This window comes from Quercus suber, unplaced genomic scaffold (genome assembly GCF_002906115.3).
Source record: "Quercus suber isolate HL8 unplaced genomic scaffold, Cork oak 2.0 scaffold_4, whole genome shotgun sequence".
NCBI classification, from domain to species: Eukaryota; Viridiplantae; Streptophyta; class Magnoliopsida; order Fagales; family Fagaceae; genus Quercus; species Quercus suber.
This window is the reverse complement of record NW_027069470.1, coordinates 3514189-3539845: the sequence shown is the minus strand read 5'-3', so window position 1 is coordinate 3539845 and position 25657 is coordinate 3514189. Positions and strand designations below refer to the sequence as shown.

Genomic DNA, 25657 nt, shown 5'->3' with positions numbered 1-25657 from the left:
ACTAATTTTATGCTAAATCTACTTTATCATATTCCTTATCCCCTCAATCCAATCGGATTACTAGAAAAAAAATTGGATAGTTTTGAAAAAATTTGGTGATAAGGTGTAATCTACATGAGATTAGTTATCCTTAAAATCCGGGTCAGGGTCGGGTAAAAGGGTAGGTTTGTAATAATGGATGGGTGGTCTACTTGCCTAGAATGGTTGGTTCCATGGATGAAAATCAAAAACAAGACAAGACCGTCAAAATCTCCTCTCCTCCATCGCCGCCCTTTCCCTCTTCTTCAAAATTAAATAATTTTTATATTTTGCTTTTAGAAAACAGAAAACAGAAAACAGTAAACTCCATTTCCAATTGAGAAAACAAAAGATCTATATATCACTTCCTTCACACTCGCTCTTTCCCCAACTAAGTAAAGGAGAGAGATAGAGTTTCACAAAATCTCGCGCGCTCTTTCTCTCTCTTTTGGAATCAGTTCAGTACAATGCTAGAATGAATGGCTCAGTACAGGCAATCAGGAGGAGGAGCGGACAGGTTCCCCAATCCACGTGGCGGTCATTCACCTTCATCGTCCAACGGCGGCGCCGGCGATCACGTCTCCATCGGGATTCGCTCCACGCCGCTCCACCACAATAAACCGTCTCGGGCTCGCCGCTCCGGTCGCTCCGACAAGTTCCGCCGTCGCGTCTCCGTGTGCGGCGTCGTTTTGATTCTCTCGCTCGTTCTCCTCCTCACCGTCTTGGCCTACTATTACCTTTCTAGTGAAACCAAAGGTCCCTTTCACTCCTCATTTTGCATTTTTGATTTGAGTCGTTTTCTCTATATCACAGTTCATGTCCGTTAGGTTTAAATTACTGTTGGTGTAAAGTGACTTCATAGTATAAGTTAAAATTGTGCCAATCTTGCCATTAGATCGCATTTTCTCTTCATACATGTTGAATTTTTTCTTGTCAATCGGATGTCATTTACTGTTCAATCACGAATTTTGTATATTTTAAAATTATAAAATATTGAAGATTTGAACATTTTGCAGATGAAATGGCTCTTAATCTCTGATCATTTTGATAATCGATGAGCACGATACATCTAGGAAAATATATAATCCTACACTGTGCTTGGTAAAATATTTAACTAATGAAGAGATATCGGGTGCCATTACGAGACAATATCTCTACCATTGTAATTGTTGCTACCATCACCATTTTTATTATCACAACCAACTCGCTGCCACTGGCACGACCATTGTTATCACTAACATTATGAATGTCACAGCAACATCCCTCTGCAATCACACATTGCTGCCGACATTAACCCCTGGTCACTTCTTGTTGTCATTTCCAAACCTGTAAATGCCCAATAATCTCTAGCTAATATGGTACTGCCTTCTCTCACAACAATGGGACAGAGGGTGGGGTTACTGAATTCACCAACATTACTGTATATTTGGTTGTTGCCAGTACCTTTGCTACTGAATAACTAAAGCAGAAAGAAGAAATCATATCAGTGGGAAAAATCTTTGAGTTATTGTCTTTTTTATATGGAATCAAGTTTTGAAGAGTCCATTAATTTCAGTGCATAATAATCAAATAATACATAAATCCTTTAACTTATTTTCTTTTCAACTGCCAATGAGTTATAGCTCAATTGACACTTCTTTTTCCTATTATAATAATGGGATGGAGGGTGGGGTTGTGGGTTCAAGAGTCATTGGGTGCGTGTGTAACTTACCAGTCAAAAGGGGAAGAAAAACCCCTATTTTCTTCTCAGCCAACAATTGGAGTGGTAGGGAATTTGATGTAGTCAAACCCTAATTTATTTGTAATTTTCCATTTATGTTTGTGTGATGAACGTGCTTTCTTGAGCCCCAATACTCAAGAACCTTTTATCATTGTATAATCTTTTTATTTCAAAATATATAATGACAGCTTGATCTATAATCCCTTTCTATACTCTGATTATGGAAGTTGGAGTTTTATCTAAGCATTTTATGACTCTTTATGTGTTTGTGCAGAAATAGATAGTTATCTTGCTGAGAATGATGATTTTCTTAGAAATGTGACACGGACACAGAGGAATGAAGTCAAGTTTGGCCAGGGTTCAGGTGGGCATGGTCGAGATTCAAGGTATTGGGATAGAGATGATAGAAGAAGGGATGAAGATTATAATGAAGATGTGGTGGAGCATTCTAGCACGGACTCAAATGATGAAACTCATAAGGGTGATGATCAGATGAGAATGAAGAATATCAACAAGAAGTCTTCTATTGATGATTCTGTCAAGGGTTCAAATCGGAGAGGCATTGGATTGTACAATGAAGCTGGGCGTAATGAGTTGAAAATTTATGAAGCACAATATGAGGCCTCTTTGGAGAATGTGGGGAAATTGTCTACAGAAAATGAAAATAATAATCAGCTATTTGATCCTGAAGATTTGGGAAAGCAGGATGATATAGCTGAACCTTTTGATGAGTATGATGATGGTTTTGATTTTCATGATGCTCAAATGGATGATGACACTGGACATGGGAAAGGGGACTATTTAGATGTAGTAAATTCACACAATGAAGACAGTGGAGACTCTAGGGAGTCCTCTGATTTTCTTAGTGCCGGAAGGAAGCATCAGAATGTGGCTGAGGATACGGATGAAACCTTTACCAATCCACATGAGGATTCTTCTTTAAACTCCCGAAATATTGATAAATCCAAGACAAATTCCAGACATGTTAATTTCGTTGAAAAGCAATCTACCAGGACACGTTCAGGTTCAAAAAGAAAACCAAAGCACCGCAAGTTCTCTGGTAAAATTTCTGTTTTTTCTTATGAAAACTGTCTGGGTACATGTTAATATTTCTTTTTTTGACTCGCTGAAAATTTAATTAGTTTTTGCCTACAAAAATTATAACTTGCTTGTGGTTCTAAAATTAGAGATCATTTTGACACCTAACTGCTAGTTGGTGCAGACATTTCAATCCAAAGGATACTTTATACCTGTAAATTTTTCTCATTTCAAGCTTACATTTTTTTTTTTTTTGGAATCTTCTTGCAAACAAATGACATTGATGATGAATAGGATACCTATGATACCAACTGCGCTTGTAACTGATAGCTGATACTTGGTTTTGGATACTCTTCTTCAGACTTCAATTCCAAATATCATTAGAGAGATCTAGTCCTAATCCAATTGTATAAATCATGACACCTAAAGCTATTTTTACCACTTCTTGTACATAACATCTAGTGAATGAACCTGATGGCCTTTTCTTTGAACCTTCTCTTTATCCTCCCTGCTGTGAATCCTCCTATGGTCAAATGCAGTGCCAGCAGCTGGTGCTGAGGTGGCATGTGTAGTTTCCTGGCTGGGTTTGATTTATTGGATGTACCCCATTGTTCTAACCCGAAGATGGAATCAAAACTGTTGGATTCCTCTCCCTTTTTCTCCTCTCTGAAATCCATTGTAAGAGTTTTCCCTGGAGTTGCAGTCCAAACAAAAAGCGCTACCTTTGTTGGTGCCTTCACTTTCCTAATAGCCTTCCTTGAAAAATCTGAACTAGAAGCCCTTCCTGACACCTTATAGAACTAAGGAATTGACACAATACCATTTTATTTAACACTCATTATTTGTCCCAATCTGTATCCAAACTAAATACAGCATATCAAATAAGTTGTTAACGGATTCCAACTCCTAATATTGAACTGGGCTCTCACTAATTTGGGTTCCAATGTACTACACCACCTAATATCTCCATAGGTTAGACACTAGCAAATTTATTTTCAGCTAGCTGAAAAGATTCTGGAAAAATAATAACTTTGATGGTTCATTCACTCTATCAAGAGCCTTGTAGCTCAATTGGTTGGCACTTATTGGTGTTTACAACAAAAACATTTAGGGCATGTTTAGTAAACTGTAATAGGCATAGTAATGAAATAGTGGTTTTTATGGTTTAACTATTTAGTAGTTTGTTTCTCAAAAAAAAAAAAAAAAAACTATTTAGTAGTTTGGTTATGTATTTATTAGAGGGAATAGTCATTCCTTATGAATAGCTATACTTTAAAATGAGTAATACCTATTCCTTTTTAAATGGGTTGTAATAGTTATTTATTTGTTGGTGTAACAATTTCTAAAATGAATATATTTCCAAATAAATTTTTTTTTCCATATACACAACAATTATGAAAATAAAAATCATCAAAAAACAATTCATTTCTCTCAAATTTATAAAAATATTATTTTTTAAGAAATATAATTGTATGAGTAAGATATTTCCTAAAATATATCTTAAGTTTTATTGTAATGTTACAATTCAACCAAATTTATGAATAGGTTTAGTTATTCCATTATGGGTATGTTTGGTACACTAAATGTAGATTGCATTAGGAATAGTAATCTTTATTATTGGGAATGAAAGACATTGTAATGGAATAACTATTATCATCTATAAGTTTAGTTATTACATATGGAAAACTTGTAAAAGATGATGTATAAGGAAACTTTATATTTTTGGAAATATATTAATTTTAAAACCTATTATATGCACTAAGGAATAACTATTACATCCATATTAAAGAGGAATAACTATTCTTCAATTTAAAGAATGGTTATTCCAATGTAATAATTAATCTATGTAATAAATATGCAACCAAAGGACCAAATTGTTATTACACATGAATAACTATTCCATTATAGGAGCTTTGGAATATTATTTTTCACTTATTTATTTTGACATTCTCATTTTAGTTACACTCATTTTATGGATATGTTGCTTCTTAACTATTCAACATTCAATACTATACAACATAGCCGGTCATAATAAAAATAAAAAATAAAAAAGTTATTAGAAGTAATAAAAAAGGATATGCTAAATTGGGAAGTAATATAGAGTGTGGCTTTAGATAGAATAGAATGGATGAGAAGACCCATAAAAAGAAAAGAATGGATGAAAAGAATACATGAGAAGAATACATGTGATAGACCCTAATGAATTTGTTGAGGATTCATAGCTGACCCAAAAATTTGGGACTAAGGCTTTGTTGCCATTATTGTTGTTATTGTTTTATTTTTTTTATTTTATAATAAAGCCAGTATTAAAACTAAAGATTACAAGTACAATGTGGATAAAACGGAGTATACTAGCTGTAAAACATTAATATCTAGGCAGCTAAGAGCACTCACATTAGTGGGTGCATAATAGAAAAAATGTAAAGTTTACACACATTTTCCAAAAATTGATCTGCATTTTATGGATATGTTGCTTCTTAACTGTTCAACATTCAATACTATACAACATAGCCGGTCATAAAAAAAATAAAAAATAAAAAAGTTATTAGAAGTAATAAAAAAGGATATGCTAAATTGGGAAGTAATATAGAGAGTGGCTTTAGATAGAATAGAATGGATGAGAAGACCCATAAAAAGAAAAGAATGGATGAAAAGAATACATAAGAAGAATACATGTGATAGACCCTAATGAATTTGTTGAGGATTCATAGCTGACCCAAAAATTTGGGACTAAGGCTTTGTTGCCATTATTGTTGTTATTGTTTTATTTTTTTTATTTTATAATAAAGCCAGTATTAAAACTAAAGATTACAAGTACAATGTGGATAAAACGGAGTATACTAGCTGTAAAACATTAATATCTAGGCAGCTAAGAGCACTCACATTAGTGGGTGCATAATAGAAAAAATGTAAAGTTTACACACATTTTCCAAAAATTGATCTGCATTGGGTTGTCTATTGTTGTGTAAATATACGAATGAGCTGCAGTAACTGTGTAAATATACACAGTTACTGTAGCTGTGTATTTCTATATTTTAATATTTGTTTACTCCACCCGATGATTTTTCTCTCCTCTCTCACTCTCTTCTTCCTCTTTCTTCTTCTTACTCATTCGCTTACAAAAATGGCAAAGCAGCAAGCAGGTCAGTATAGTCTTTTTTTTTTTTTTTTGTAGTTAATAAGAGTATTATTAAACACATTGTAAAACAAAAGAAACAAATACAAGTGTTCAGATGGTGAACACAAGGAAATGAACAAACAAACAAAAGCACAAACAAGAAGAAAAAACTTAAAGTGCAATACTAAGAGAAGAAATAAACTCCAAGATAGTGGAACAATCGAGAAGCCCCAACACCTAGACCAATCAAATAAAGTCTTCTGGCATAGAGCTTGTAATTGACCAAGGATTTCTCGGTATCCTCAAAAGAATGCCGATTTCTTTGTCCAAACAATCCACATCAAACAGCCAGGAACCATATTCCAATGTGAATTAAATTTCCAGCCAAAAGCTCCAACAATACACCAAGCTTTCCAAGAGCTTGGCATGACCCATTGGTCCCAAAGATCTAAAGCATATAAACCCACAGGAGTGAGCTACAGACAATGGAGGAGGAGATGATCCACAGTTTCCTCATTCCGATGGCACATACAACACCGATTCACCAAAAGCGCCCCCTAAGCAAGAGATTATCCAATGTAAGGATCTTCCCATGAACGCTGTCCACACAAAAAATGCACCCTCTTAGAATCTTAGCTTTCCAAACACCCTTCCATGGAATTAAAATTGGAGGTAGCTGCACCCCTAATGATATTGTAATAGGACCAGGTATCAAACTTGCCATTCTCGTTGAGACACCAATGATAAGTGTCACTCTCATCACTCTTAGGGATTCGAGATTGAATGAACTCAAGGAAAGAGAAGGTAGCCTCTAATTCCCTTTCGTGAAAATCCCTATGAAATCTCTAATTCCAAATTCTATCATTTCCACCCTCCTGGTAGCATAGTACATCAGAAATGCAAGCTTCCTTGTCATTAGAACACACATACAACTGAGGATAAAGCCTTTTAAGTGGGTTATCTCCAACCCACTTATCATGCCAAAAAAGAATTTGAGTGCCATCACCCACCACTAAGGCCACATTTTTGGAGAAACTCTCCCAACCATCATGAATACCATGCCACAAACCACCCCGGGAACATGACTCTTCAATCTGCTATCTAGGCACTCATTAGCAATAAGCACTGAATCCAAAATTTATCTCCCACCAACAAAAGCATTTTGAGACTCAGAGATGAGACTATCTAGCACAACCCTCAATTTATTTGCCAACACCTTAGACAACAGCTTGTACACACTCCCTACCAAACTAATAGGCTGAAAATCCTTAACATCAATAGCATTATTTTTCTTGGAATTAGAGTGAGAAACGAGGCATTTAAAGACCGTTCAAACACTAAATACCTGTTAAAGTGCTCAAAAACAGCCATGACATCCACCTCCACCACACTTTAACATTTTTGAAAAAAAGACATGGTGAAGCCATCTGGTCCAGGTGCTTTATCCCCCTCCATCTCCATCAAAACCTGGGTAACCTCCTCTTTAGAGAACTCCCCCTCCAAGGACAACCTTTCATCCTCTCCAATGCAAGCAAAATCCAGTCCATCCACAGTTGGACGCCATATATCTGTCTTTGTGTAGAGATTTTGATAGAACTAAACCACCTGAGATTGTACAGCAGATCCATCCTCATATAAGACACCATCTACCTCGATGCTTCTAATGTGATTAGCTCTTCTATGAGAGTTCGTTAATCTATGAAAGAACCAAGTGTTGTTATCTGCCTTCTTCACATACAGAGCACGAGACTTTTGTCTCCAAAAAGTCTCTTCTAAAGCGGCTAAAGCTGCAATATCACGTTTAACCTGTGTTCGGCGGGATTCTTCCTCATTTGAGAGGCCCAAAAGTTCTTCCTTAGCATCTAGACCGATTAATTCAGATAGCAAACGCTTCTTCCTAAATGCCAAATCTCCAAATTCCTCCTTATTCCACTTCTTAAGGTCTTCTTTAAGAGCCTTTAATTTCTGAGCTAGAACAAAACTTGGGGAGCCCATAAAGCTATACCCCTCCCACCATTGATTAACTCTCTCGACAAAACCCTCAACTTTGAACCACATATTCTCAAACTTAAAAGCATAGCGACCCCTACCCACTCCACTAGCTTCCACCAAAAGCGGACAATGATTAGAAATAACACGAGGGAGCACCCTTTGAGACACATTCCCAAAATGATCCACCCAATCCACAGAAACTAGAGTCCTGTCAATACGGGACATAGCTTGCGGCTTAGCATCTCTAAACTAGGTGAAAGTAGCCCCCTCCAATGGTAAATCCACTAGATAATTATTCTTAATAAAGGGGGGGGGGGGGGGGGGGGGGGGGGGGGGTGAAGAAAAAAAATGGAACAAGGTGACTGAACCCCTATAGGAGTGGCTAGCAGCAGTGGTGAGAGTAAACCTAAGTCTAGGGGTTAGTGGAGGCCACAAAGATCTAGCTCTAATATCATGCTAGAAAAGGCAATACAAAAAAATTAGGAAGAAGAAAATAGAAGAATGACGCAGGACAGAAGCCATAATGAGCTTTGATACCAATTTTGATGTAGGATCTATAGAAATTCAGCACTAAATTAGGGTTTTTGATGAGATCTTGAATGAGTTTGATGGTTGTTTGGATTAAAATAATGAATAGAACAAGAAACAAAGTAAAATAAATCCTTTTTTTTTGGGTAGGTAATAAGAGTATTATTAAACACATTGTAAAACAGAATACAGAAAATACAAGGTGTTCATGATGGTGAACACAAGGAAATGCAACCAGCAAACAAACAGCAACAAACAAGAAGAAAAAACTTAAAGTGCAATACTAAGAGAAGAAATAAAATCCAAGATAGTGGAACAATCTGAGAAGCCCCAACATCTAGACCAATCAAATAAAGTCTTCTGGCATAGAGCTTGTAATTGAGCCAAGGATTTCTCAGTATCCTCAAAAGAATGCCGATTTCTTTTTGTCCAAACAATCCACATCAAACAGCCAGGAACCATATTCCAAATGTCAGAATTAAATTTACCCAGCCAATAGCTCCAACAATACACCAAGCTTTCCATAGAGCCTGGCATGACCCATTGAGTCCCAAAGATCTAAAGCATATAAACCCACAAAGAGTGAGCTACAGCACAATGGAGGAGGAGATGATCCACAGTTTCCTCATTCCGATGGCACATACAACACCGATTCACCAAAAAGCGCCCCCTAAGCAAGAGATTATCCAATGTAAGGATCTTCCCATGAACTGCTGTCCACACAAAAAATGCTACCCTCCTAGGGATCTTAGCTTTCCAAACACCCTTCCATGGAAAGCTTAAAATAAGCTGTCAATATTTTATTAAATTCAATCTCCCTATCAATGTTATTGCCTACAATAAAGTCTTTATATAGGCTATTGCAAAATCCTTTCCTAGAAGGACTAGGACTCCTCAATAAAATAGTCCTAAAAAGACAAGGACTCTAATCACAAAGAAAAAGTACTTAAGAACTTTGAAATCAATAGAAAAAAGGACTAAAAACATAAAATAAGACTCATGGGCCTTTTAAGCAACTTTTGACAGCCCTTTCCAGAAAATCTGGAATCTAGTAAAACTTAATAAAAACTCAACCAACAATTTCCAACCTAAAGAACCTTAATACTAAAACGCAATCATAGATGAAGCATCCTATTAAAAGTATCAAGAAAGTCCAACATCTGAGACCACAATTATTGAATTCGTTTGGTATTTAATCTTGTTTCTCCTCAAACTCTTTATGTTTACATCAAAGAAGAAAGAGAAATATCAGATGGAATTAATGTGGTTCAGCCTTAGAGGCCTTTTTAAAAGACTAACACTAGACTTACAATATTGATAACATAGTTAAGACTACTTGTACTTATGTAGGATTTGGATTCCAAGTACAATGAACTTCAACTAGGATAACACAATCAACCTTGACTAATAATATAATGGGCTTGGGCCTCGACATCTCTAAAAGTCATGTTGTCTTAGGGAACATTGTGGCTAAACTAACAAGCCAAATGAATAAACCATTTGCAAGGCAAACATCACAATGGGAACTTTAGTAGCTCAACCAACATTTACTTGCTAGATGCTATAGGAAAACCCCTAGTATTAAAGATCGAAAGCCTCACAAATAATATCAATGGGCTAGGCTGTTTAAAGTAGTTTTTAGGCTGAAATTTGATGCAGACAAGGAAGAAGAGAAGGTAAGTTCTGTAATTTTAAGTTTGGCATCTTAAAGATTTTCTTGTGTGGAATTCACATACAACATTTGAATGAGAAAAGTGTTAAATGATTTTGAAGGTCAAGTCAATGAGTCTAGGGTTAAAATTTAAAACGGGTTTTATTTTGGCTTTACTAATCCTTTATTGGGTTGTCTCGATGATACTAGCAAGTGTATGAGTTTCCAACCTAAATGGCAAAAGAGGACGGTCATTGATAGCTGCCCATAGATTCCAACCAGCAAAGTCTGCTTGCTGAAATGCAACCTGCAAGGTGTATGGAAACAAGACATCAGATAATAAAATTGACTTTACTACAAAAAAGAATAATGTATATATTGATGAACAGGTCTGATAATTTTAGCCCGTAATCCTTATTGACCTATAATAACAGGATATAAGAAGATAAATTACATATTACACCTGTGCAGTGGCTGGAAGAAGCCTTCCATTTGAGTCTCTTAAAGAAGAAGAGTCACCAAGTGCAAATATGCGGGGGTGGCCCTTAACACGAAGGGTTTCATCTGTTTCTGCTTGTCCTCGAGCATTTAGGGGAAGCTCATGAGGCTTGTCACTGGGTTCCAGCAGAGGAAGAAGAGGTTTAGATCCAACAGTCCATAATACTAGATCTGCCTCGACGATTTGCCTTTGAAATCCCCTTTCAGCAGGTTGAAGTTCCAATATATATTTCTCATGATCATGTTCTGCAGCAATACCTGGAACTGCTTCACTGTCAGTCAGCTTTTCTGAAGCTTCTGCATTGCCCACTCTCTGAATAGAGCGGACGAAATAACCCAATAGTAGCTGAACTTTCCTAGATGAAAGAACCTAGCATCAACAGCCAAAAAAAAGGTGCTGTCAGGGCAGATATATAATTTACTCTTAATAATTATAATGAGAAGGTTGCAACAAAAATTGGAACTTTCTTGGAGAAGAACAACAAAATCTACTCTGCGATAGACTTGAAAGAAAAAAGTTAAGTCGCATACTGAAGCTAGGACTCTTGGGAGTTGGGTTTCAAATTCAAAGTACTAAACATTTCACCAAGTTTGCATTACTAAATTCTATAAACAAATAAATTCATCTATTAATACAGCTAAAAGGATTACTCTGAAGCTGTTGTTCAGTGATACACAAATAATATTTCAAGAAACATGAAATCCAAATTCCAGACAACTTACTTTTAAGGCAGCTTCTCTATTCCCAGGTGGGGCAGTTGGGCAGATTGTGGTATCCACATTAATTGCTTGCACAATCCCTCCATCCTGCAGTCTCTCTGCTACTGTGGCAGCTAACTCAACCCCAGCATAACCACAACCAACAACAGCCACACGAATCGGAGAGCCCTTACCAAAGTTCGTCCTCTCCAGTGTTCTTAGCTTATTGTCAACCTTCTGCCTTGCAAGAATATTATCATGTGAAGGCAGGGAACACTAATTTGTTGCAACATAGAATGAAAAAATTTATTTTCAGTCAAGCACTCACGTGTGCATCCTCCAGGGTGGAGAATGGCAATGCAAACTCTAATGCTCCTGGTACAACATCAAGTTTTGATTCAGCTCCCAAGGCAAGAACCAGCCTGGCTGTCCAGGGTAAAAGACCAATAATTAAAAAGAAAGAAAAGTCAAATCAGTAGGGCCAAGCAACCTTTACATTAAAGCCATGAGAACAAAGTCAATCTAGATCATGCTAATAGGGAAATCTGAATGTTGAAAACAAATTCTTTATATTGATACAAGGTTTTTCATTTGCATGTTCTTTTGGTACATATAAGGACTTCCTTACCATGCATCATACCCAGACGTAATCAATCCTACACCCCATATATTACAGAGGCAAGAAGGAAGCTCTTCTCTAAGATCACTTAGGGAGCTCTAAAACTAAAAAACCAACAGGTCCTGGTCTTTTACATATTTCAAGTATAAATTAAAGATTATGACAATGAGCAGCACCTAGCATTATATATCTTTGATGGAACAGAAAGGAAATAAGAGTAAGAAAGACTAATTAAAAAAATAAAGTAGAAACTCTAAAGAGGTGTGTCAATAACAAGCACTATACCAGTCATATTCAATAAGGAGGCCACTTTCAAGATGCACAGTTCCTCCACAACGAGATCTGGAGGGCCCATTCATTCCCAAATGATCGGCTGGACGCAATAGTTTTACCCTGTCTTGAAAAAACTGCACACTGGTGTTTGCCAGCAAATCCAAGAAACGAGGAGCTATTTCCCATGCATCCACTTCTGCATACAAAGAGATACTTACTTTATCCCCTACTTTTATAAGATCATTTAGATGGATTAGGAGAACATAAATGTGATTTAACCCAAAGAACGATGTACCTCCAGATAGAAGCTCATACAACATTGGCTTAAAAACAAAACGTTCAGACTGATCGACAAGAAGCACCTAGTCCCATATCCAATGCATTTCAAAGGTGATACATAAAAAATTGAATAGTGAAAATGTTGCTATGAAAAAAAAAATTCACAAAATGCCCAAGCAAACAGGGCACCTCTGCCACTAGCTAAGGCAAACAAATCAAGTGATTAAATTATTTGTTTGTTTTTAATCACGGCTTACCTGAGGTTTTTTGTCATCAGGCCACAGAAGTGATTCTAGTCTCAAAGCAGTATATAAGCCTCCAAATCCACCACCTAGTATACACACCCTTGGCTTCTGTAAGCAAAACATTTTTGTTACTAATGTTAGCGTATTCAACCCAAAAGCATAAGGTTAGTTGGAGAGGCCCAAACTGAAGGTGGCACTCTCTAACAACACCACTTCTCATGTGCAGGACTCAAACAGAAATTGAGACAAATAGCCTTATCACTCATCACCCTAACAGATGCATATGAGCCTGACTAATGAAGTCCAGGAATATATAGAAGCTAGGCTCTGACACCATGTTTGAAGTTTGAACATCCAACCCAAAACAATGTGCTATTAGGTGAAGAGACCCAAACCAAGGTGAAGCTTTAAAATAATAACACAACCACCTAGTTTAAGATATTTCTTCGCCATTTCCAGTGTAACACACAATAAATTTGATGCAGCAGCATAAAGCATGGTCAACTTCAAATTAAGCACAAGAAAGTCATCCAACATTGATAACAAAGTAATTTAAGAATGCTTTATTATATAAATGAATGTAAAGCCATTGAGCTCTAGCTCAAATGACACTACCTCCACTTGCAAACGTCGAGTGCGTGCATAATTACCAATAAATATATATAAATTTGGTGAATAGTTGCCAAGAGCCTTGTAACTCAACTGACAGTTGTTGGTGTTTCTAAGGGACTAATGGCTTGTTTGGAAGTTTAAAGAGAGAGGAGAGTAAAGGGGAGTAAAGGGAAGGGGAGTAGTGGGGAGGAGAGTAGAGGAGAATGATTAACCTCCACCTTATTTGGATGTTTTTAAAATTAGTAAAGGGGAAGGGAGTAATTAGCCCTTCCCCTTGTGTAATTTTGTTAATATAATAAGGGTAAATTAGGTAATTTACTTGGTCAATAGTTTATGTACTCTACTCCCCCTCCAAATCTCTCCAATTTGGGGGAATTAAAATTGGGGGGCTAGAGGGAGTCCAAACCCCTCCAAACTCCTCCAAACCCCTCCCCCTCATTCTTTAAAAAACTTCCAAATAAGGTAATTGCATTACTCTCCTTCCCTCTACTCTACTTCCCCTCCTTTTTTAAACATCCAAACATGCCATAAATTCACGAGTTCCTAATAGTTTTAAGCTTTTGTACAATCGGAAATTTATTAGATATAGCATCACGTTGTAGTAACAAATACAATGGACATTGCATTACAAATGAGACACACTTCAATTGCAATAGTAAATCAATAAATTTAACACATGGGAGGGGCAACCTTGTTGTCTTGCCAAACATAAGACCTCGGAGCTTTTTCACCTTCAGAAATCTCCACAACACCTCCATTCGCTACAGTCACACCCGAACCAACGAATCGAATTACTTTGTTCGGAAATAACGAGAAACCGGTCCCATATCTTTTCGGAAATCCGGGAACTAGCTTGTTGGTCCATTGCTTTGCTCCTCCTGAAATTCCACAAAAAAAAAAAAAAAACCTTAAGAGCAGTGAAGCTAGTGTTTAGCTATATGTGCCATTTATTTATTTATTTATTGTTATCATTCTCAGACAAGTAAACATGTTATTATCCACACATAAAATTTCTGTAATCTTTCATTTTCTAAGAGGCCAATGTTTAGAGAGAAAGAGATAGCATACGATTGAAGGGTAAAAGTAGCGTAGCTGAAGCTGAAGCTGAAGTAGATAACGCAATGTGTGCCATTACCGATCTGTGCGAGCGTGCAATTAGGGATTTTAGCAAGTCTAACCCGTAACAGCTTTTAGAGAGTGAAGTGGCTTTTTTATGTTATATATGGCTGCTTTGCTTCCACGCTACCAGCGCCACAACGCACGTTGCAAACGGTCGCCTAAACTCCGCGTTACTCTCTCTCTCTCTCTCTCTCTCTCTCTCTTATATTTTTTTTATTGTTTTTTTTTTTTTTTTGGGGTTGGGGGGGGTGGGGGTGGGGGGCAACGTCATGGAAGCACTCTTGCCACTGAAACCACCATCAGGCCTCCCAATAGTTGGTCACCTTCACCTCCTTACTAACATGCCCCCATTGAAAACAACACGTCAAGTTTCCTCTGGATTAGAAATATGAAAAAATCGCATATATTCTACTGAGAGAACAAATATAACCATCAATCAACCTGTAAAGTTTATGAATTCAATTGCCCCTTCTATAATTTGACATATCTAAAGCATTGCTTAAATGTAGATAAGAAGGAATCAAGAGGTTCACGAGGCAAATCTTTTTATTATCCATCTCTAACCTCCTCATCTTTATCATTCAAAAAAGAAAAACCCATGTCAGATACTGTTAAATCGTCAAAAATGAGGCTTTGTAGCAAATAATCAAATGAGTTTACCTTCAAAATTTGGGCGTTTGATCAAAGTTGGATTGTTGTCATCAGTAATAACCATTTAGCTTGATTATCTGAAAGAAAGAAAAAATCACACCAACACTAGCCTAAGACAAGATCAAAAGCTTCAAAGAGAGTTTGCTGGGTAGTTTGTTGTGATTTTGGTGAGGCTTTTGGTTAAGGAAGATAGAGACTGTGATTTTGGTGGGTAGTTTGCTATGATTTGTGGTTTACAAATTTGGTAAAGCCGAGAGATGATTTGAGAGTATTATAAAAATTTGATAAAGTAATACTATTTTAATGAAATGTAGTGTAAAATAGATAAATTGATGTAGGTATTTTGAAAAGTAATTTGTGTAAAATAGAAAAAGTAGGTCCTTATGTTAAAATAGATAGAAATGCTCTAAGGGTATAAAGAGCTATGTAGCATGGATACGGACACGATACATAGTACTATGACACGGCATTTCTTGAAAAACTAGGATATGGTAGTCTAGGATATGACAATTAATTAATTAATATATATATATATTTATTTATTTATTTTTAGGTATATATATTTTATATTTGGACATAATTTATGTTTGTTTTGGATTTAAAAAATAAGTAACAAGAATGAAATGTTTAGATATCTAAAATTAATTTAAAGGCAATAAAATATTTTTTAAAGTACGAACATTGAGTTCAAATAAACTAGACACCCAACAAAATAGTTTACATAAACAACATTCAACATCAAACTAAAAACCAAAAATAGAAGACAAGTCTTCAAGATTATCCCTCAAAGACAGCATCATCATCTTCATTATTGTCATTACAAATACTACTATTAGAAAAAATAACACTCTCCAGCTCTGGCTCATCTAATGAAAGATTTGCCATCCCAAGCAATCCAGCTCCTCCAAATGGCTCATCCCATGAATAACCTCATGAATCACCTCCAATGTCCCACTTCTGAGATTTTCCTTTATCATAATCTTTCCTCTTCCTTGAAAGAAGTCAAAGATTAGTATGAACAAATAATAAATCTTCAGCACGTTTAGGAGCAATTTTGTTCCTCTTCATTGAATGAAAAAAGTTGTATGTACTCCAATTCCTCTCAGCACAGATGGTGAACAAGGTTGTCTAGCAAACTTTACAGCTAAAACTTGAAGCATTGGTAACGAGAACCCATGGACATTCCACCAAAGCAATGCATCTGAGTTCCACCTTTCCTACATGCAATCACTATCAGAGCTCACATGTCCTTAAAAATAAACCAAACTCTGTATGCACCTTCCATTTATCTTCAATATTTGGAAAGAATCTTCTTAAACACTTGTTTATCTCCTCAAAAATTTCTTTATCCTGATGTGGAGGGACACGGTCTTTTGCCCCACTAATCCATTGATTCCTATAGTACCTAGTTAAAATTAAATAAATATGTTACAATATTAATAATGAGTTCATTTATTTCATAAGGAAGAAAACTTACTTAGGATTCAAGGAGTGAGCAAGGCAATGAAGTGGTGTGCAATTTTTGGTCCACCGAGTGATGAGTATATTGTTTATCATAGTATAAAATGGCACAATCTCCTCTTGGTGCTTGCCTTCAAATTGTTATATTTCTGCCTTCACCTTTTTTATCATTGCATCCCACATATCATACACCTCATGAAGAATAGGCTTATCTTTGTCAGCTGTACAAAGCATGCCATAAATAGGTCACGTGAATTGAAGAATATAGCAAACCTTGTCCCACCACAATTCATTTGAAACCAATTCTCTCACAGTTGCTGCTTTTCCAACATTATCTTCCCTATAAGCTGACCAATGCTCGCAAATGACCATGTTTTGAAGGCTTCTTCTTATGAGTGAAATCTCTTAAGCATGACCAACGTTGAAGCAAATCATGTTTCAGCAACAAGAAGTAATTTCAAAGGGCAAAATTCATTAAACATTGCCAATATCATGGAGTGATTCTTGATGAAAATACGTATGAAAGATGCATCTTCAGCAATTTTTGTAATCCAATACTCTTCTTGACAGAAATATTCTATAAAATCACACATATTCTAGGGTTGACTCTCATCCAAAGGACATCCAATACTTTCTGTGAAAACAATTTTAACCTCTCAATATTCAACTTGAACCCTTCTAAATTTCTATTCCTCTCCCTTTATATATGCTACGTCAAACACAATGGAGCTATCATCCGTACCCTATTCTTAAAAGAGAGATGTCTGACAATAACATTTGAGAACTCCTAACTACTCTAGGCATCACCCATTCACACCAAAAGCACAAATATGAATTTTTTTAACTGCCTTAGTGTTGTATAATGCAAAAGAAAATGATCAATGTTCTCCTCTTCTTGCCAAAAACTAAGTCTTCTACCATTCCCGATGATATAACTAATATATCTAGAAAACATTTCATCCAACTCTAATCGCCTTCAAGATGTCCACTCCATATGTACCATGAGGTGATTTCATAGACCAACTCTCTCCCTACTTCCCCATTTTTCACTACTAATAAGCATTTCCACTAGTGGACTAGTGGTCATCTTTTTAAATAAACCTCTAATAAAGTATCATTTATCCTTAAAGCTTGAGTTGATAAGAAATGGTGAATTTAATCACTTAACTATTATTATAATACTCCCCTCAAGTGTGAGCCAAGACTCCTTAAAAAGTAGGTCCTGACAATATTTAACTGTTAATGGGAGGTAGAGTAGAGATAGGGTTCCTACTTAGGATCGCCTACTCTAGTATTATGGTAACTTATTGCTAGTCCAAAAAGCTTAATCTGATAGGATATTGTGAATATAATTTAAAAAAAAGGGAAATCGTGAATATAATCACTTAACCATTATTATAACAACCTCGATAATCATTTCCTTGACAAGACATGGTTGAAATACTCAAATTTTTGATACCTAATCCACTTGCACTTATAGGCGAGCAGTTAAATCTTTTCTTCAATCTCTTTTGCATATAGCTAAGGTTTAGATAATGACATAGGTATATATATTTTGAGGAAATTACATAATTCCCTTTATAATTTGGGGATGGTTTCAAATTGACCCTAGTTTTAAAAAAGTTTATATTAAAACCGTAAAAATTTTAAATTTTTTTTAATTCACCCCTCAAAGAGTCATTGTCATTTAAAAGTAATGAAAAATCTAGTAAATTGCACTTAAGACTTATCTGAGCACTAAAAATCCATCATATAAATACCAAGTGGTATTTTAATGCAAAAAAGCTCACAAAATGATAGCATCCTCATTAAACTTCATTTTGTAAGGTTTTTATCTTTTGTTGCCAAAATGGTATATGTGATTTCCAGGAAGGATTTTTGTGTTTAGGTATGTTCTAGTCACAATTTATGTTCCTTTTAGTTAATAGTGACTAATTGGGGGAACAAATTGAAACAATGGAGAAAGTTGATGGTTTCAATAATTTTTTTATATATTTTTATTTTAAATTTAGGGTTTAATTTGAAATTGCCCCAAACTATAGGGTGGATTATGTAATTTGACTAAGATTTAAGGTTCTTTGGACCAAAATCTGGCTTTGCTTGTCATGCTCTGTTGGGTGCAAACAAGTCTAACCTGCCTGAGATTGTTGCTTGGCAGCATTATGATGTATTGTAGGTTAATAACCTTAATAGACATAATAATGTCTAAAACTCACTACATATCCTCTCTAGGTACCTTATCATATGCTTTCTCTAGATCAATAAAAACCATATGGAGATCATTACAGGCTTGTCTATATTTTTCATTTGATGTCTAAGTAAGAAAGTAGCTTCCATGTTAGATCGCCTTGACACGAAACCAAAATGATTCTTCGATATTGTTGTTTCAAGTCTTAACCCATGTTTAATCACCCTCACTTAAATTTTCATAGTGTGGCTCAAAATCTTAATTCCATAGTAATTTGTACAGTTTTGAATATGCCCCTTTTTCTTGTAAATTGGTATTAGAGTGCTTCTTCTCCACTCAATAGGTATTACAATGTTTCTCCTCATGCTAATTTAAAAAAAAGTAACAAGAGCTTATCAAAATAAGAAAAAAATTAACAAGTAATTCTAATACTCCTTGTTAAGTTGGAGCATACAAATCAAATGTGCCTAGCTTGAAAGATGATTGTTGAAAAAAGGCAGGAGCAAACGACTTCGTGAGAATATCATTTGAATGGATAAAGGTAGTGATAGCTTGTTTCTTCATCAATAAGATGCAGCAATATAATTAAAGAATTTGGTCTCTGTAGCGAGTCTATTATTTTGTTGGTGGAAATGGGTTGGGAAACATAATTCAAATATCTGGAATTTGGTCCCAGGCAGTTTGATGTGGATCATTTGGACGGAACAGAATCATAGCTCCTTTGAGGATATTGAGAAATCGTTGGTTTAGTTGCAAGATTTGTGCCAGTAGACTCTCTTTGATTGGTCTCAGTGTTGGGGCCTCTTGGATTGTTCTTCTATCATAAAGTTCCTTTCTTCTCCTAGAATAGTCTCTTGATTTCTATGTTTCTTTGCTTTATTTTGTCTTTTCTTTATTCACCATCATGAACACCCTTTATTCTTCTTTCTTTTTCTTCATAATAATATTACCCTTACTTCCTATAAAAAAAAAAAACAATAAAATTAAAGAATAGAAAAATGAAGGATAGATAATCTAGGAGTCAAGCACCTAGGCTTGATTGGACTCATCACCAAGTAATAAAGAACAAATCTAGGAGTCAGCACTTGGGGTTGGTTGAAGTTAGCATCAGAACATTGGAAAAATTCCAAGAAAAACTTCCATTAATCAATTATACTGTAAAGTGTAAACTGTCTCCATAGAAGTACAATAATGTGTTTGTATAAACTACTAGGACAAAACCGTAGTTGTAATTCTAATTGACTTTGGAAACCTAATTCTAAATTACTTGGGAAAGCCTAATTATCAAATTACAAAAATACCCTTAGTGTGGGAAATTAAATAAAAATACTAACAATCAATTTAACTAATAAGACCTGAAATGAAAATCTAATTGGTCAATAAAAATACAATGTCATTTCAAAATTAAATAAAACTAAATTAAAATAAAATTTTCTTCACACTTCTCACATCAGTTTATGGCATGATTTTAAGGATACCCTTATGCTAATGTAAAATAACATGCTCATATAAAAAAATAACAAGTAACTCTAACATGGTCCACAATATGTGCTTGGGACTTGGGAGGTACTTATATATAAAAAAAAAAGTGCTTTCAAGAGCTTCATCAATACCATTTATTGCACACTTGTAAGGGAGATCGGGGAGGATAAGAGATGTTGGCTGCCTTGTAAGAGTAAGGGGTTCATGATTAGTGCTTACTACCATCTTCTAGTTGTCCATAGTGAGCAGTTTTTCCCTTGGAAAAGCATTTGGAAGCAGAAGATTCCCTCTAGAGTGGCTTTTTTTGTTTGGACTGCAGCCTTGGGGAAATGTCTGACAATTGACAATTTAAGGAAAAGAATGGTTTGCATTTTGGATTGGTGTTATATGTGCAAGTGTAATAGTGAAACTATTGACCATCTATTCCTTCATTGCCTTGTTGCTTTGGAGTTGTGGGATATGGTTTTTGGTTTATTTGGAGTTTGTTGGCTTATGCCAATGTCTATTGTTGGGCATTTTGCTTGTTGGCAAGGTCGTTTTGGTCGCCATCGTAATGGAGATATATGGATGGTTGTTTCTCATTGTTTGATGTGGTGTATTTGGAAGGAGAGAAATAGTAGGTATTTTGAAGACAAGGAGCGTTCCATGCTTGATCTCAAGCTTCTTTTTTTCAGAACCTTACTTGATTGGTTCTCTGTGTGGAGAAACCATCATTTTTCTTCTATTTTGGATTTACTTGAGTTTTGTAATGTTCCTCTTTGATTTGTTCACCCCTGTATACTCCTTGTGTACTTGGGTGCCTCTCTCTTTTTGATATCAATGAATCTTTATTGCTTATCAAAAAAAAAAAAAAAGAAGAAGTGCTTGGGAGGTTCTTGAAATATTAAAGACAAAATGCGTTGTGTAAATTTTGGTAATAATTTACGTTTTTGGTTGTTCACTAGCTTTGAAATGTTCTTGTTACTTGACTGAAATGTTATATGTAAATATTTCAGGTTCCTCTTGTGAGATGAAGTTCTTAAACTCTACTGCTCAGCTTGTGGAGCCTTTAGCAAGTCGAAAGTTTGCAAGATTTACCTTGCAGTACACAGAAGTAGAGGAGAAGCCTGATGGACAAGAGCAATGGGAGCCCAGGTTTGCTGGACATCAGAGTTTGGAAGAAAGGGAAAATTCATTTTTGGCACGTGATCAGAAAATAAATTGTGGCTTTGTTAAAGGTCCCAAAGGATCCCCAAGTACAGGGTTTGACTTGGCAGAAGATGATGCAAATTACATCAGTACATGCCACATTGCTGTAAGTTCTTGCATTTTTGGAAATTCAGATCGCTTGAGGACGCCAACTGGTAAAACGGTAAAGGATTTATTCTAGAGTTTTATGCTTATTCCTATACTTTCTCTATGCCATTATTTTTTGTTTCTTTTGACCTGTCGAGTTTTCATATAATCTTCTTGGAACAATTGCACTTTGAACAGCACATAAAAACTTAGTGACAAATCTTAATCAAAATTCATGCACATTGGCCAAACCTGCCGTCCATGCTCAGAAAATTTTAGAATTCTTGAGACATAAGCCTATATTAATATGAGAAAAATTATACCTACCTCCTGCAAACTTAGAGAACATAAACTGAGTCGGCCTCAAATCGATTATATATGGTCCGTGAAAAGCGCCAAATCAAGTAGACTTCTTAGATTCATATGTTTGCCTTTTACAGTTATTAAAAAAAAGAATGCAAAAAATTGTTTGATTTTTACCTGAACCTCATGTTCTCTGCAACTTCATCATCACATGTGCTGTAGGCCTTAGGGAGCCTAAAGATGCCACCATGCTACCATTCCTTCATCATCACCTCTCCCAAACCTAGGAAAAGTGGGAACTTTGTGCATTGGGTGTAACAGTTTTTTGGAAGAGGAAAAACTTAGGGATTCTCTAGTGTTGCCCTTTTAATACTCATTATATAATGATATGCACCTCAGGGTTAGCAGGAACTCAAATAATACAAAACTAGAAATTCACATTAACGCAAATTAAGCCAAATGGAGCAGAATTCTTTTTCCACTTAAATGAATTAATCTGGATATTAGATATGATAACGAAATGGAATTATCTAAGGTTACAGTGATTGAGTTAGTATGGTCATTTTGAATACCAATGTTTTCTTGAATCTCTTCTGTATCTGTGGTCTGAATCTTTATAAAGTGTGGTTTGAGCTTGTCAATGGCATCTCACCTTGTCTTTATTCCAGGTGACTCGATTGTCAAGGAAAAATGTATGCTTTGTTATGTTCATGGATGAAGTTACTTTGAACGCACTTTCTTCAGAAGGTCAAGTGCCAGATAGAATGGGTTTTATTGGCTTATGGAAGGTTGTGGTGGTGAAGAATCTACCTTATTCTGATATGCGAAGAGTGGGCAAAATACCTAAATTATTGCCACATCGGCTTTTTCCTTCTGCAAGGTGAGAACGAGACTTGTTAGACTGCTCAAGTCTGCATCTTGCGATGCAGTTAATAATAAAATGCTGTAGCCCCTAGCAGTGTAACTGAACTAATTTGGGTGTGTTCGTATATATATATATATAGACACACACACATACACGCACTGAAATATATTCTTAGTTCATATGAATAGAATTTATTTCCACTAGCCATCATATTTTAGTGAAGGATCTTAGAATTTGGTTTCAATTTTTTTCTGTTTACCAAATTACCTGTGTGGGATTTAATGGTTATTAGCGTGTCTTAATTTTAGCTGGGGAATAAACTTTTATTTATAAATTAAATGCACAAAAGGCTTAGGTTACACCCAAAATTGTCTCCAATATGCTAATTTGAATATCAAATGAGACTTATTGTAGTAGTAGTTGAACTTGTATCATGAGACTTGCATCATTTAACTAGGTATTCGGTCCAGATCTTTAATGATGCCTTGACTGGGCTTTAGAGTGCTCTTGGTTAATGCTCTCTTCCTCTTTCGTCCACTTATTTATTTATCTATTTTTTGGGGGTTTGTGTTTTGGGGAAGAAGAGGGGGGGGGGGGGGGGGGGGTGGGGGGGAGGAGTGCATCATTCCACGAGGTTTTTGGGTTATAACTTTAAGCTGCCCTCCCTATTTAATGATTTTAGAAATTTAAATAAGGCCTACCGGACATGAATTACCAGTAATTATATAGTTGGTTAAAAGGGTTGTCAGTTTAGGGAAGCCTTCCAATGTAATCTAATTAAGAAGAAAATATAGATTTTTTTTTAAATAAAATTTTTATTTATATGTTTATTATAGACTGTGTTTAAGTTCCTTCTGTGCATAAAACAATGATGTCATTGATTTTATTTTTATCTAACACCTGGCAACCAAAAAAAAAAAAAATTGTTCATGCTGCTTGTCTTAGTTACTCCTTTGAAGTTGTCAGTGCTGTTAACATGTTTCTGACTTTAATTTGTTAAAAATTAAATTAAAAAAATTTGTCTGCTTCTGTTCATATGGAGCTGATTGTCAAAATACATTTTTAGGGAACTGATTTTACAGTATATGTTTCTTGTTGGAATAGTCTGTTTGCTGGATAGGAGGCTATTCCATGCAACCAAGTCATGGCTCTTGTGTCTAAATCTAAATCCTCTGTTTTAAAAATATTTTCAGGTATTCGATCTGGCTGGATAGCAAATTACGTCTCCAACTTGACCCTCTTCTTATCTTGGAGTACTTCTTGTGGAGAAAAGGTCATGAATATGCGATTTCTAATCACTATGACCGTCATTGTGTGTGGGAAGAGGTTGCCCAGAATAAGAAACTGAACAAGTATAACCATAGTGTCATCGATGAACAATTTGCATTCTATCAGGCTGATGGGCTGAAAAGATTTAATGCCTCAGATCCAAACAAACTTCTCCCTAGCAGTATGTTCAATAAGAAATTTTCATTGTCCAAACTTTATATTAACTTCCTCCTCTAACTTATAACATAATTTGCCTTGTGCTGTGCTGTCTATAGATGTACCTGAAGGATCTTTCATCATTAGGGCACACACTCCAATGTCAAATTTGTTCTCCTGTCTTTGGTTCAATGAAGTTGAACGGTTCACTCCTCGTGATCAACTGAGCTTTGCATATACACACCAAAAGTTGAGAAGGATGAATCCTGACAAACCTTTTTATCTTAATATGTTCAAGGTAAATAATTCTATGGAATATTATCATGTCAAAGTGAACTGAAACCAAGGTGATGGCAGATTGAATTTAATATAAACTGGCTGTTGGGGGGCAAATCAATGTGATGCTAAAAGATTATGGATTTTTTATTTTTATTTTTATTTTTTATTTTAACAAGTCTCTTTGGTTCCTTGCATTGCAGGATTGTGAGAGGAGAGCCATAGCTAAGCTGTTTCATCACAGGTTAGAGGAAAAGCATAGTATTCGCAAAAGTGCGACAGAGTGAAATATGTGCTCAGCTTTTTATTGGAAGTTAGATTCTATATGTTGTGTTGGGCAATACACTTCTTGAATGCCTGGTGGGGCAATGCCCTGTAAAGTTCTCAATATTGCACAAGTGCTGCTTGTGGATGTGATGCATGAAATTTTGTGATTGATGGATGGGAAGATTGTAGCAAATGCATAATCTTATAGGCAGTTAGCCTTTGTGGTGAGCTCAACATTCTTCAGTTATTTCAACTGGCTATGTCCCTGTCGAAACTGATAAATGCAATCTGTTTTAGTGTCCGCATTGTAATCATTTTTTCCATTATTTTGGATGCAAGCAAAGCACCCAGTATTGGTAGCTATTCTATGTATCTTACCTTCGTACCACTAGTTTGTTGTTATCTGTAAGAAATTTTGTTGTCAGCTTGTATGATATTTTGGTTATTTTGCGATTCTCATCTTGTTTACCCTCACAATTATAAGTTAGCTTTCAGTTTTTTCCCTTTTAATATGTCTCAAAATTCTTTTAATTAACTTTTAAATGTACCTCACCTAAATTACTTTGAAATCACTTACGAGACTTGCAACAAACTGTTTGGTATATAGTATATCAAACACAATGTTACCATGTTATTGCAACATCATCTTTTTAAGGAGGAACATTGCTCAATAAAGGAGAAAGTTAATCCCAATGGCCACAACTGATATTCCCATCATTCAGCATGTTTTCGAGTGACCCCAACATTAATATAAACTGCAAAGGAACCCATAACATGAGAAAGGGAGATTATGTCAGCTCCGGACTAGAAACCACAACGCACATTTATAAGAGACGTATTTGAATCACTTAAATCACTCATATTTGCTGGGACAATTTTTTTATATTCAGCAGGTGTACAAAATATGTTTATGAGTTCTTTAACTACACAAATTGGAGTGTCCCCATTTTCAAATCATTACTTCCTCTTTTCCTTATTTCTTGGAGCTAACATCTATCTTTCTTAAGTAATGGAAGCTGTCTTAGCAAAGCTATTATAGTCGCTGCCACTTCACA

The 25657-nt window shown here is 35.6% G+C and overlaps 2 protein-coding genes across 3 annotated transcripts; one reads left to right on the top strand and one right to left on the bottom strand.

Annotated features, from left to right (window-relative positions):
* The first annotated feature begins 206 nt into the window (after window positions 1-206).
* LOC111984635 (uncharacterized) lies at window positions 207-25061 on the top strand. Its single transcript, XM_024016254.2, has 7 exons — window positions 207-774; window positions 2013-2798; window positions 21187-21542; window positions 22438-22649; window positions 23828-24084; window positions 24179-24357; window positions 24539-25061. Exons 1-7 carry the CDS (start codon window positions 498-500, stop codon window positions 24620-24622), a joined length of 2151 nt encoding a protein of 716 aa, XP_023872022.1. The 5' UTR covers window positions 207-497; the 3' UTR covers window positions 24623-25061.
* Window positions 8221-14545, bottom strand: LOC112019031 (alternative NAD(P)H-ubiquinone oxidoreductase C1, chloroplastic/mitochondrial). Of its 2 annotated transcripts, none has more exons than XM_065771348.1 (9): window positions 14359-14544; window positions 13981-14168; window positions 12691-12786; window positions 12450-12516; window positions 12167-12350; window positions 11591-11684; window positions 11287-11499; window positions 10529-10933; window positions 8221-10372 (listed from the first exon to the last, which is right to left on the bottom strand). In XM_065771348.1, exons 1-9 carry the CDS (start codon window positions 14420-14422, stop codon window positions 10250-10252), a joined length of 1434 nt encoding a protein of 477 aa, XP_065627420.1. In that variant the 5' UTR covers window positions 14423-14544; the 3' UTR covers window positions 8221-10249. The 2 variants fall into 2 exon arrangements, with proteins under 2 accessions (XP_065627420.1, XP_065627421.1); XM_065771349.1 differs by having other exon boundaries at window positions 10260-10372; window positions 10520-10933; window positions 14359-14545.
* Window positions 25062-25657: the final 596 nt, after the last annotated feature.